General features: G+C 36.0%; 1 protein-coding gene across 1 annotated transcript in view; it reads left to right on the top strand.

Moving 5' to 3' along the window:
* The window catches only part of COL21A1 (collagen type XXI alpha 1 chain), a 107,620-nt gene that overhangs the window by 67,746 nt on the left and 24,730 nt on the right, over nt 1-15,144 (top strand). The window contains exon 17 of the mRNA XM_062626143.1: nt 1,655-1,708. Coding sequence (XP_062482127.1) covers nt 1,655-1,708 — 54 coding nt within the window. The remainder of the gene's footprint in view (nt 1-1,654; nt 1,709-15,144) is intronic.

The following is a 15,144-nucleotide window of genomic DNA, read 5'->3' on the forward strand; positions in this document are numbered from 1 at the left end:
ATGTATCTCTGATACTTGCAAATATGTCAGGCAAAGAGAATTTAACAGACATTCTTAAAACACTCGGCTAAGTTTATGTCTATGGTTGTAGTAGTCACCTGTGTTGCCACTGAAGTCAGTCATGGCTTAACCAGTAATGCCAGGGGAGTCTTCAGAGCAATTCAGCTCAAAGAAGGCAGACTTGTAGGTACTAGTTTAGTTGCCTGCAGAAAAGCATTCAGTGCATTTGAGATGCATCAGTGTCCAAAACATTGTAAAGGTGCTGTGTAAGTCCCATGGAAGGCCAGTGCCTCACACTCACACAAGACACCCTTATGTATCTCAAATGTGATCAAATGTCTGTGTCCAGGCAATGAAACTGAGCTCCTGCTGGCTGGTCAGCTGAAACAAGCTTTCATCAATTGTCTTAACTAGACTTAGTTCTGATAGGACCTTAGTTACCTAGCTGAATTTATTTTAGATGAATGCGGCCTTATTTTCAACATATATGTATAACTACACACAGATATCTCTGTGAAGTTCATGGAGAAATTCCTTTTCTGGTGTTATAGAAAGTATAAAATAGTTACACATTACATTTTTTTCCTCTCTGGTATTTGATAACATGGATGGGTAATAGTTGCAGTTGTTTAACATAAATTTTTATCTATCACTGCTGGCCCTTTAGAGTGAAGTATTATATTGACAAAGCATGAATTCGGAAAATATTTTGATTTGGTTTTTATGTTTGTAAAGAATATGCAGATAATTCAGTATATTAGTTGTGTGAACCTGTGTACATTTAAACTGGAAGATATTTTTTTGACTATTCCCTTAATTACTGTAGTACAAAAATATACTCATTAGTTTTTATTCATTTTCTGATACAATAGTTAACAAAAGCCATATTCTTCACTCAAACATTTTGTCAGCTTGGCTTCAACATCTGCTTGCTATAAAACATTGCTTCATACTGAGTCTGTAATCAAATTCAAAGCAGTAACAAACAGGCTCTCTTTGAAGGAAATTTCTGCTGGAGCTTTCCTGTTTTCTTACAATATTAATTCTGGGAAAGAATGTGGGGAAAAAAGCATGGCTTGAAACCCAGATGCTACCCATTGTTACGTCAAGTCCGTTTTTTGCAATTTTAAGTTAATTATTACCAGATTATATTTTATTTGCATTTGTTTTATGTTATTTTATTACTGGAATTATTCTTCAATTTTTCAAGGTATTTTTGATGTCATACATATTTTGTATCATACATATTTTGAGTAAGGACATAAAGATTTGATCATATCTGGTACTGCTGGATACTGCTTTGAAATAATTTTCAGACCATTAGTTCTACTAACAATTAGAAATGGCAGTTTATTACTATTTTATATGCTTCTTCAACCAGTAGTTGCTGCTCTGGTTCAAAAGACAATTGTCTCTCATTTCTTTTTGCAAACTGTTTTGAGAGCTGTCTGTCCACAGCATGAGGGAATACGAGATTGACACCACTTCTTACTGTGCTTGAAACTGTTCTTAAGAGATGTTTGTTGACGAAGCCTTGATCATGTGTATTGCTTTTGCATTTTACTTATATTGAAAATAATAATTTGCTATTTGAAATATTTTATGCTTTTTTTTTTTTTAAATATTGTATTTAACAGTCCCTTTTATTTCAAAGGGAGAAGTCGGACAGCCTGGATCTCCAGGCCTAGAAGGACATCGGGGGGAGCCCGTAAGTGATTAAATTGCTGTCATGTCCTGATATACTACTGATTGGTTTGGTTTGGGTATTTTTTTTAGTTAATGGATGTTATACTTCATGTTTCATCCATGTTGATTTGAATTGTTTGATATGTCCATTTTTGTAAAAGTGCTTTTTTATTTTCTGGAGCTCATCTTTAAATTTGGATTTAGTAAAAGAAAGAAACAAGCTTTAAAGTCAAAAATGCCTTAAAAGATACTTAACTATATTGCTATTATGTACCTCCTGTGGTTTAAGCCCAGCTGGTAACTCAGAACCGTGCAGCCACTCCCTCCCTCCCTCTCTTCTTTCCCCCTGCTCCCAGAGGGATGGGAAGGAGAATCAAAAGAAGTTGTGTATATGTTATAAGATTTTCTCATTATTGACTTCTTTCCTATTGACAGGATGGTATGGTTAGATATTGACAGTTACTTACACAAGGAAAGATTCTGGGTGTTTGCAGCTTTCATTTCTGCAACACTGTATATGTCCTTTCATATAATTGTTGATTGCATTTTTAAAGTTTACTTTTTTCCCTGTCTACATTCCCCTCTCCATTGTACAGTTTTATTGGCCTTTTACTTCTTGGCATCTTGTTACACTGTTCATGCTATCTGTATCTCTGTTCTTGCTTAGCTGGGAAACATGCTGATGCATTTTAAGTTTTGCTTGTTTCCAAAGACATTGTTGCCCTACTGGTGTTTGGGCAACTCCTCAGGGCAGCTCATTTTTCCTCCTCTTTATATGTGATAACTAGACTTTGTCCTCCTTACTTCCTTGTTTGGCTCTGTAAGGCCACCAGACTTTACTTGAAGCAGGAGAACCAAGCTATATGTAGAAATAGCTGGTGAGTCCAAATATCTGTAGAAATAGCTGAAAGATTTGAGTGTTGAGGGAGAGCCAGCTGTCTTCAAACCATCAGTAATTCTGTAGGTCAAGAGCAGTAAATGAAGCTCAGTTGGTAGAACACTGCCTTGCAGATGAATTATATTCTGAATTACATTTTAATTTGGAAGATGAGATACAGCTTTATACATTCAGATTTTTTTGTGGTATTGAACATAAAGAGAGGCAGTATGTGTTATATGGTACTGAAATCCAGTAGAGAGTTGTGATAACTGAGAGATGGAAATAACACTTCCAGCTGAAAAATTCCCAAGCTCTTTAATTTAATTTTTTGTGTGTATTCCCCAAAATCTCATAAAACACTCTGAGTAGACTGCAAAACACTGGGCAATCATTCCCAAGAGACTTTCTTTCCACTTGGCTGGCTTAAGTGAAGAACACACATAATTGGTCAGTTGGCTTTATTTTTCTTCTTTTGCTGCCACAAATAACTGTGAGATGTATTAACCTTTTACAGTCTATGGTATCTTCAGATGTAAGAAAAACTGAAAGTGAATCTTCATTAAACCCCATGAAATAAAAGTCAATAGGATTTTGTATATAGTTAGGTAGTACACCATAAGAAATGTGTTGGGATAATAACAAGACTTCTGTTATTGTCTCTAGCCTTGTTTTGTCTGTTTTCATTTTTAGAAAAAATGTTATCTAGTCATGGTGATTTTTACTTTTGTTTTTTTTTTTTTTAATAATCTAGAAAACAAGAAGAAGTAATTCCTGATGTAGGGAATGCTAAGTATTTGATACTTTAAAAGCTGTCTTTTCGATCTAGAAGCTTTGGTGAAGGCTGAACTATAACTACTAAAGAAATATATTTTTCTTTAAAATTAATATAAATGCTTCACGATATGACATTTGTAACAGCAGTGTAAACTCATCACTTAAATCCCATACTTTTGCTTTAGAGCCAAATTAAGTGGCAGACTTAAGGCATTAAAATCACTAAGAAGTCTTTTAAAATAACCATAAAATAATATAAAGGAAAACTTTCAATATATAATACAACAACAAAAGATTTACACAATCCTAACATGGCAAGCCATATTGCGCTATATGATTCATTTGTAATCAGTGGAATTTCTTTTGAAGAGGAGGAAGTCTACACATGCTGATCAGAAAATTGCCTTAAGGTAACCAGTAGGAAATGTAAGACACCTAGTTATACCTGCTCATCTGCCTGTATTGCTGGTGTAGCACCAGACTGTATGTGCAAACATGGTGCTCCCATCTATTTAGAGCCTGGAGGAGGAGCAAAGGGCATTTCTGTGCAGCAGTTGTGTTAAAGTGTGTGCTTGTGGTTGTGTATAATCAAAGCTATCCTCAGCCATGGGATACGTGGGTACCCTGTTCAAGTGGAGGGTAGTTCACTTTCATCCGATGGAAAGTGAGCTGGATGTGGGGGCTCTGAGGGATCTCTTGTGCAGTTTATTGCTTTTGTTGTTTCTGTTGTTCCTCCAATGTGTATTTGATGTATAATGAGTAAGGGCATCCTCTCTGCTCCTCTTCTGTGCAGTTCAGTGTGATTTTCTCTGGTGCCATACCCTAGTAGTCAGGGCACTGATTTGGGAAAGAAGGGCTAAACTCTGCTGAGCCCTACCTGTGATAGCCAAATAGGTTGCCTAAGCCCAAGAAAGGCCTTGAACTGTATGACTCCATATAGTTAACCAGCCAGATGCAGCTGTGTCCCTAGGACGGCTCAGCAGGTTTCATGGATACCCCACCTATACAAACATATGTGCAAACAGTTTTTATTTCTTCCATTCAGCCACATTAGTGTTAATAAATTAGACTATGTCTAACTTGGTCTTTATAAAACTAGCCATCTTACAATTGCTCTTGTGTTAGCAAATAGAAAGAGTGTGCTTGCGAAATGAATGCATCTTGAGACAACATCTAAGAGGCAACTGCCTAGGATGGAGAGTGCAGCTGAACTGAACTCCCATTGCCTTTGGCCTCTGAGAGCTGTGGTTATTTTCTGGACAACATACTTGCTGGTATATTATTACTCTTATTAATCCCCAGATTTATGAACAGGAAAAAGTAGGTTGTAAAGCTTAAGTAAATAATTCCAAGTGATGTGGTTATTTTCCCTCAATAGTGCTATTTGGAACTTAAGTTAGCCAGACCATCCCAATCCTACCCACTGTGTGTAAGAATAATGTTTGACAGCATGGGCAGAATAATTTAGATAGTATTTAATAGAACTAGTAATCAAGCTCATTTTAGTGATGGCAAAAATAGGCAGTGCTGTTACTTGAGTAGTTTAATGGCTAGTCATCTATCTTACTGATGACAGGCTGCTTTAATAAATACTTTTTTTTGAGGGGACAACTATCTAAATGATAGAACCAGTCAAGATTTATTTAGCTTAATTTTTGACTGGCTGTCTTTTTTAACGTAGTTAGCATTTTGTCAGAGGTTGATTTCAGTGGAAGCTGTGTTTGACTTCTTGTGTTTACAATCATACAGATGGGAACTTTGCAGTCGGTGCTTGTGGGTGAAGCTGGCAGGACATTAATAGCACTCTTCTAGGCCTAGCATATGCTGTTTTGCCACAAGTAATATATCTGAACATTTGCAACTGCTCGTGTTCTCTCTCCAGGAATCATATTTTTCAGAAACACAGCTGTAAACACTTCATGTGGTAGAGTTTGCCCTTAGTATTTAGGTCACATCACAAGACCTCATGTGGCCTTGTTTCTGCCAGTGATAGCAGCATAGCATGGCTTCCGGCTTCTGACCTGACTCCTGCTGTTATACCTGTACTCCTGGTTTGTCTGTTGATATTATATAACCGCATCCGGAATGCCAGGTCTAGATCAATGCGTTCTGTAAAATATGTGTGTTTTATGCTAGGGTAATATGGCAGAATTATTTTTGAAATGTGTTCAAGGTACACTAAGGGTATAGAAATCTCAGCAGAAGTTGCTGTATTTTTCTTCATAAAGCAGAAATCTTTAGAATAGAACATAAAAGTGGTATAGCCAGAAACCCTCTATGTTTGGAAAGCAAACCTAAACCTAATGTAATTCTACCATATCTATGGCCATTCTGAGATTAATAGAAACAGAAACCAAGGAAAGAAAATTCTTGACTTAGTTATATGGTAATATACATAACAAAAGTTTTTGTTTGTTTGGTATTTTTTCCCTGTGAGCCATGTAATATTCCCCCCTCTCCATTATTGTACAGTTTCCCAGAGCTCTTCTGTACAAAAAAAATTGGCTTTAGTGGAACCCTTAGAGTGCAACATGTTGAGGCAAGATGGCTTGTTAAATAGTCTGGAGTTCCCTGTTTCCTCTCTTGTCTTTCTTTGTATAGACAGACAATGAAAAAAACAGACACAAAGCACAGAGTTACTAGCAACTCTGTTATCTGTATAATGACAATGTTCCTTAGAGATGTTCTCAGAACAAATGCCTGGCAGCCAGTCATAATAATAATATAGGAAATAATTATTAAAATGAAAGTGTGGCTAATTCTAATGAACTTTCTTCTTCTTCACTACAGCTTTACACATATCGCTGTCATTTCATAAACTGATATGTAAATGAGAAAATATTTTGAGAATGAAAGAAATTTTGAAAAATTCTACTTTGCCTCTATTTACCTGCTGCAAAACCATTTCTTTCACATTAGTTACCTCCTTTCATGCCTCTAGGCACGTGTATATTCTCATGAAAATCACCAAGGAGAGAAATAACACCACAATCACTCATATTTGAGTGAAAAATGTGAAATGAATGAATGGTGTGGAAAGAGTAACATCTTTGATAAGATTATCTAGTACAGTTAGATGAGATGTGCAAATTTTAAGGTGTTCAAGTACCCCTTAGAGTCTACAGCAGAATGGTAAAGTAATTTTAACATGATTTCTGTATATTTAACTTGGTTAAGTAGGCCATATGAGTGGAAAAGTAGTCAGCTGCCTGTGGAATAGGATGGGGCTGTGAATAATGGAAAACTTCATAACTGTTTTGAACAATTCATGAAAGGAAAGTCACAGTCAAAATCTTTGCAATAGACAGTGGAGTGTCAGAGCTATGCTAGCCTGTTTAGGAGGAAAGCTGTTATTCAGCTTCAAAAAAATTCATGCTTTTCCACTAGTCTGAGATGCCTCAGTAGTAGCAGCTGAACTGTGAACTCTGATGGCCTGCTTTTCAAAGGTGTCAGCGTTACAATCATAAGAGAAGTAAGAAATAGTATTTGCTTTGCAAGTAATGTCTTGTGGTTCTCAAAAGAATACCTTATTTCTTTGTTGAAAAGTCAGACTTTGACCTTTAAATACATTTATGTATAAAGTAAAATGGTTATTCAGATGAGGTGTTTTTCCCTACCTAAACACATGATGCAGTAAGACTGGTAGGCATATGCCATACCTCATTATTTCTTTACGAATAGATTAGCTTAGTTGAATTAGTTTTTTAATGATTGTTTCTCTATTTCTTCTTCTAATTATTGAGTTGTTGGAATAGACAGGGCAGAGTCTTGTTGATGACTTTCTAATCGCTAGAGCTACTATAACAGATGTCAGATGTTAGTCTTGTTCCCACTTGAGGAAGGGGGAGATGACAGTTTTGACAGCACAATGCTTTCAATAGTTGTTACACAGTACTTTCTTTAAGCTCAACCACATTTTTTTAGACTGAATTCAGGTTTTCCTGTGAATTATAACTTTTAGATCCACTTCAGGTGCGTGCCTTTTTAACAGACTTTGCTTACAACCTAGGTTATCTTCTTTGTTCTGACTGACAAGTTATTTTAGCTAAATTCATTCCATACTACATTTTCAGCAGTTAATTGCTATTAAGAAGAAAAATATGAGAATGGTGCTGTAAAAGAACAAGTAATTACAACTTCTGAAACGTCAGGCAGACTAGTCTGAACTACTTGGTTATTCCCAGTTGACAAAAATGATATAAGACATGACAGCATAGTTGTTGATCCAAAGTGTATTGAAGTCAATGGAAAGATTCCCATAGAGTTCAGTCTGGACTGGGGCCACAATAAATGCTGTAATAAACTTGGACCCACTGACCTAATGCAACTTGGAAAATGCTTGCTTTTCTAAGTTGTAAAACTAACAGTTCTCTCCCATCTAGTTCTTATTTTCTGCCTGTTCCTCATGATTTCTGATTTTTAAATTTTTGTCTTCACACACTATGCAATTAAATTAATTATATTAATTTTCTACAATTGTGTATCTTTGTGTCTTGTATCTTTGTCTTCTATATATAATTGTGTACATCTTTATTTTGTCTACAGAGACTTGGGAAACTTATTTTTGCATTTTTTTCAGTTAGTGCTAATTCAAATCTGTTAACTTTGGAAAATCAAGTGGAGAAAGGGTGGCATACCTTGCTGCCATTTCTTTAAGACTATTTTATAGATGCCGTGTTAACAGAGGCAATTTCTTAAAAAATGTAAGGAAGAACTGAAGGAGCTGTAGTTGTAAGCCGATTATGAATGAATGGCATGTGCCATAGAATCATAGAATCGTAAACAGTACTCAGTCTCGTTTATGCTTTCATGCTGTAGTGACCTTTTTATATGGCTATGCTGGCAGTTCTCTTACTAAATCATGTGCTGATAAAAGTTACATACCAGCATTCCTCCTCCATTATAGCTTGTGTGAAAACATAGTGATAGAAATACCTCTGACCAATATGTTGTACAACTTAAAACCTCCCTGCTGACTACCTGAGCTCTATTACAATAAACAGATGCTTGTTGTTTGTAAAAATGTGTCTCAATAGGTTTTTAATCTTGTATGAATTAAAAAATACATTAAATCAGTGTGATTGTGAAAGAATTCTCCTGCCACAAACATTTGATGGTGCAGCTTTGTAAAAAGAGTGCAGTAACTAAGCACAAAATTAGTGGCAGTGCTTATTTAGTCAGATTCCAGTAGTGATTCCAATGAACTAGTCCTGTTTCTACGCAAAACCACAAACTTCTGAAGAGTGTAATTTCTTCTGTGCATTCAAATAATTGGGACTTCTATTGGAAATTTTAATGAAGAGACTTTAAACTTGATATTATACTTATTAGTTATATGTACTAGAAAGTGAGCTTTCATTCCCAGAATAAGTGCTTTGGCATAAGTTTATACTGTCTGTAGATTAAGAGCAGTAACACACATTGTTCCACCTCTGGTTTTTCCCGTTGAGGAAATTATTATATTCACTTCAGACTGCAGCTTCAGCCTTCAGCTGTCATGCCCTCAGCTTGCCTAAGATGGAGTCTACACAACCAGCACGAAACCGAGTGAATTAAGTTGACAGTATGGATGTATACAGTACACATCTGATAACCCCTCTTGTGCTAATGTTATGCAAAAATGCATAAAAATATTTGCTCATTTAAATGCTGTTGCATTTGGGAGACTGGAGACCTTTGCATCAGTTGCAGAGAGCACAATATGCATATGCTTACAAATATCACTACCTTTTTTCTAGCAAAACCTGAGATTTCCTTACTATTAATATGGCAGTGGATCTTTCTGTAGAGATGTTTTATTAGTATTTTAACATTATAGCTACACAATTTGATTTTTAATGTATTTTTAAGTGGGAAAAAAATCAGTTTACTATAACTCATTATCATGAAAATGCATTTCCGATGAGTTGTTTTGTATTATTTTGAGCAAATGATGTACAGATACATTTCAAGTGTGTTAGCTAATATGCTACTGCTTGGACAGAAAAAAAAATATTCTAAAAAATTACCGGACTTTCTGAGGTGGACATTTTTGAGGAGCTGAGTGGACAAATCCACACAAATGTGTTCTTTATCAGGAATTTCTTTACTCCCAAGGAGCTTGATCTTGAAAGTTACATAGTAAAGCTGGTATGAAGTAGGTATGCCTTAAGTGATTAACATTCACTTCCTTTAACATGTGATATTTGAAAAAAGGACTCATTTGCGTTCTTGTGGATCCACCTGATGTCAGTAATAATACCTGAAGGCATTCCTGAACTCATGTGCTAATTTCATACATCCAGAAAAGGCTTTTCTGAAGTAGGAGATTCTTGAGGAGAATGTTCTTACTGATACATGTTGTGTTGGGCTGACATCTGCCATTTTAGTGCCAGGAAAGTTGGTGTTCATACTTTTCGTAAACAATATTTCACATGTGCTGATAAATCTTGAAACACCGACATCTCTCCATTATTCTTGCCTTACAGTTTTCTTCTTAACTCCCACAGTTTTCAAGGAACACTTCAAGACACTGTCAAATCCTTCAGTAATATAAATAACACATTGGATATAAGATTTAATAAAATGGATTTTGAATATTCCTCAGCAGAAACATTATGTATAGGATCACTATGCATAGTGAAATACTTGTGAATTTAAATTAAGTTCTGGAAGCCAAAGTACCCACCCAATAGTACTGCCAACTATTGGGTGGTGGTATCATCACTTGGCCTGATTTAGTCATATATGCATCACTTTTTAACTGAAGTACGATATGACAGAGTATTTGAAATCATTGGAGTAACATCTTTGTAGTCTTTTGGGAAGAGAGACCAAAAAATTGAAAAAAAGTTCTTTTGTAAAAAAGAAAATATCTGACAACCAGTGGAGTAAGCTTCAAATCTGTGGCTTGTAGCAGAGGAGTTACAAGTAAGTAATATGCAAGATATTTTTATCTCTTTGTGTGTAAATATTTTTTCAGCAATGCCAGCTTTATTAGTTGTGTATTTGTCTATGGTAGTATCTCCTTTCACACATATTAGAGGTTGGATATAAAATATATATAAAATATAAATAAAATAGTTTCTACTATCTCTACTGATAGAATTAAAATTATTTTTATTAATTATAAGTAACCAGACAGTAGATTTTATGCAAAAATACAATGCATAGAATATATTGATTTAGTTTACAAGATTATAGGAATGTAATTTTTGTATTGCTTTCATCTGTAATTCACAGCAATTGTGTTCAAGGTTATTGCTCAGCAGCTGTGTTCAATCACACAAAAAGTGTCATTTATGTTAGAGTGTGTTAGACAAAAAAAAGAATGAATATGTAATTAATATGTGCCTGTCCTAAGGGGCAAGTCGCTAAACACTGTGCTTACTGTGGTCTTTCATTATGTCAGGTCTCGGAAGCAAGCTGTGGAAAATCAAGATAGATTTTTTTGGTGTTGTTTTAGCATATGATGCAAAATGGAAATGTTTTCAATCTGTAAATATTTGTCAGACAATAAAGTTTCAGATCTAAAATTATCATTTATGGTAAATAAAAGCAGAGTGTGCGTAGGGTTTCTCTCCCCTCATTTATGGTGTACAAGTACAAAAGTTAGACTAAGCTTTTTGAAACCATACGTTGGTAATTGCACGTAGTCATGGGCTATGCTATAGGAGCTAATGCTTCACAGTGTGATTTCTGTTTAGGTACACACATTATCGATTGTCACGGATTTGTATCTTTGCATTTTAACATAACAGTAATATGAAGTGTTTGATTTGTATCTTAGTAGTATGGCTCAAAGCCAAATTCCTAGGTGCATTTAATTGTTGCTCCATAGAATCATAGAATCACAGAATAGTTAGGGTTGGAAAGGACCTTAAGATCATCAAATTCCAACCCCCCTGCCATGGGCAAGGACACCTCACACTAAACCATGCCACCCAAGGCTTTGTCCAACCTGGCCTTGAACACTGCCAGGGATGGAAGATGCAGGAAAGAACTTCTTCCTTATATCCAATCTGAACTTCCCCTGTTTAAGTTTTAGCCCGTTACCCCTTGTCCTGTCACTACAGTCCCTAATGAAGAGTCCATCCCCAGTATCCCTATAGCCCCCCTTCAGATTCTGGAAGGCTGCTCTGAAGTCTCCATGCAGCCTTCTCTTCTTCAGGCTGAACAGCCCCAACTTCCTCAGCCTGTCTTCATACAGGAGGTGCTCCAGTCCCCTCATCATCCTCGTGGCCCTCCTCTAGAGCACAGGTACATGGTATTTCAGGTTCTTAGAGAAAGCGCCCTCTTTTTGGTATGAATTGTGTCTCTATTAGTGTTCATGCTTAATAATAAAAAGAAGAGACATCGGAATGCCTTTAACACATCATCTAAATGTTTTTCTCTTCCTTTTCTAATACACTATAAAGTGTAGGATTTTGATTTACAGTTTAGGTAAATATCCACTGGAGTTTCCAGTGGCAATGGAGACCAAACAGAAACTTTGCTCAGCTGATTGATATACTTAGAAACCAAACATAGGCAGTAGGCTATGACACTCAGTTAAAATGTAGCAACCATAAATATTTATTGGTTTAGTTTATTTCATTTCCATTGCTGTTCTATTCTGTGCTTCTCAACACAGTTTTGGTGAGTTACTTAATTACTAATCAAAAGAGGATTACCAAAAGGATGTTTGACTTTCCTTCTTCTGATACAATTTCAAGAGGGTAGTAATAGGGTAGGCAGTTTTCTTGCTTTTCATGATTCTTCTTCAACATATGGAACAGCCCAGGGAAAAAAAATTGCTGTACCTGTGTAACATATGGTTATTCCCTGATATGAAACTTACACCTGGATAGGAGTATTCATCCCATCATGAAGTACTTGTCTCAAATAGAAGAGGTCATTTCCTTGTGAAGTTGCCTGTTTCTTTTAACTGGCTTACACAGTTTAGATATTCAGATCAGTTAAAGATAGTTGAATCTGAACCCTTCCAGAAAACGAGGAAGAGAAAAACAAGCGAACAACTTGAAGCAGGGCTTCTATGTTGTTTTTGTGTTCAGGTGCTAGCTGGGCTTTCAAAGTAACTAGCTTCTTGTCATGCTTCTTCCATGTGCTTGACAATCAATAGCATTGCATTATTCTTGTGCAATATGCTCAATTAGGGTTATGCCAATTATTCAAGATAGGCTGTCACATACTATGTAGTGTAAAAATGGGAAAAGTGAAGATAAGTAAGGGAGATCTGCAGTATTTGAGCCTTAGAAATCCTGCAGTATATGAGCCTTAGAAATCCTTTCATCAGAGAAAACACATTAGCATTGCTTATACTCAATATTCTTGCTGTAAAGATGATAGATAGTTTTGTAACTGAGATCAGCTGGTTCACCTTTGTTCAGGAAGCAATGAGACAGTTCCTGTCCATAAAGATCTTTAAGACTGAAATTGAGAAGTTGATACTGAAGTCTCAGGCACTCGAGTAGATACAGTGCTAGCAAATTTGGGAAATTTGGTGCAGTTAATGTTTTCATTTTAGTAATCTTTATGTATTTAAAATACAGTGAATCAATTTTTTGTCTGAATGCAAGCTGGCTTCCCATCTAAAAGGAAACAAAAACCAGTCTTTAGTCAGAGTGAGTTTAAATCTGTTTGCAAGGTTTAATTGATGTTCCTCCTAAATTAAAATGTCACGATGATGTAAGACCTCTCCCCCTCTCCCCCTGCCATGAGAAAAATACATGTTTTTTCATTTGTAGCGCATGTTGCTATATCGGAAGTCTTCATGATTCTGTATGTTCTGACAAGCTTTTTTTTTTTTTTTTTTTTCCTTTTTTTTTTAAAGGTAGGTAATTAAAAAAAAAATGTGTATGTTTGTGTACAGCCATTGTTCTGAAAAGCTTACATATCACAAAAGAAATAGCACTCTGGGCTAATGAAGCACAAGGAATACAGTGCTTATGGGATCTTGTTCTTAGATTAAGCTTAAAAAAATTGACTTTAGGATTTTGACACAGTCATGTTGGACCATTATGGAATTACTGCAGGACCAGAAAAATTAATGTTATTAGATCCGCTAAGACCAAGAATAAAGAAATGGACTACAAAAATATTAATTAAAGAAACAACCTTTGACTTTTATTGTGCAAATTAATTTCTGCTTTAGTAATTAGTCTTAGTGATTCTTACGTGAGTCAAAAGTGTGATTCTCCTCTTTGTCCTCTGGAAGGGTTTGATCGCAGTCTCTGCACAACTTTCTCATCCATTTTTTAAATAGATAAGAACTACCAAGCAGACTTGGACTAAGAGAATGGTCACAGAACTTCTTCTCTGACAAAGATAGGAGTATGTAGAAAATATTTTGGATTTTTTTCATCTGTTATTTACTGACAGATTCTGTCAGAGCTTCTGGGATTTCCTTAGACAAAAATGCATGCTGGACATCGTACTTAATAGGCAGCAGTGGAACAATTTTCTAGCAATTTTACAGTCCTTTCTGGAACACATTTTTACCATTTTCATTTGCTACAATCTGTGACAAATTTCACAGTATACACCATATGGAAAAAAATGCATGTTTTTGCTAAACATGCTCACTGCTGATATAACTGAGTGGCTTCTTACTACAGGAAATGGGGATGGCTGAAAACCGTGTTCTTCCACATCTGTGTGACCTGTGTGAATAGAACTTTGACTCTTGCAGCGTCAGACAGCCCTGTGTGTTGTGTGCAAGTTGCAGGGCAGCAGCCAGTGCCTTTCGAGGAGGCCCTGCCATCCTCAGCCTGCCCTCTCTTCTGTGTTGAAGGTGCTGGAATTGTGTGACCCATCATGAGCTTTTCTTCATAATTTAAGTAGCAGAAAACTTATAAAACATTTTGAAGGCATGTAACTGCTTGAGTATCGGTGTTTATGTGTGAGTGTTAAATATGGGTCAGTTTGTCAGCTGTTAGAAATCAGCACAAACTTTTTAGACAGATTGGATCTTGGTTTCCAGTGTCTGTAAGGCTAGTGCCTGGTATGGCAGGCAGAGGCAGGGCACTGTGGTGTCACTTCCAGGACTAGGGTCTCCAGTTTTGTCTGGATCCACAAAGACTTAACAAGTCTGAGACTCATATTATTTTGCAGGGTATTTGCAAGAAACAGCGACACCAGTTTCAGCTTGTGACAGGATATACACACTCTTCATTTTCTATTAGTATTTCCAGCTTTCAAATTGCAGTTTTCCCAAGGTCTGTGTTGTTGGCAATGCAACAGAGGTCACTGTGTTCCACATTTAACATGTGTGAGTTTTATTTTTAATAACAGATTTGCCAGAAAATGTGTTTGCGAACTCTGGTCTTATAACTGTAAAGATCTTGGTAATGCTTTTTCCTTTTCTGCATTTAATTTAAAGCTCCTATGCTAGTCTGGTGAATGCTTGTTATGTCTGTGGGAATGCTTCTTTGTGTTTAGCTCATTATTTCTTTGTTATCAATTCCAACTAGTAGCAGATGCAGCTTCATTGAATTTCTTTTACATATATTTTGCTACTTTCTCCCATAAAACGTTTTATGCATTATCAAAATCAGGATTGTTTCTTTCATTCTGTTAGGATTACCAAGTGTTTGCTGTAATCTTTTAAGAAGTATCTTGACTGTTGTACTTTCATCCAAATTATGGCTTGACTTGTACTTTCATACATACCTCCAGTAAATCTCTCATGTATCATCAAGTATGCTTTTTCAAGTAAGAATCAGTAATACATAAACAGTCATATTTTTCAGGCATTTAAAGGGATCATTGGAGCATCTAGATATCTTCTGAGTCTTGTTCTGTTGCTGTTGGTCATGTAATGTGCT

Source organism: Pezoporus occidentalis, unplaced genomic scaffold (genome assembly GCF_034315485.1).
Source record: "Pezoporus occidentalis ecotype Australia unplaced genomic scaffold, CSIRO_AGI_Poc_V1 ctg29, whole genome shotgun sequence".
In the NCBI taxonomy this organism is placed as follows: Eukaryota; Metazoa; Chordata; class Aves; order Psittaciformes; family Psittacidae; genus Pezoporus; species Pezoporus occidentalis.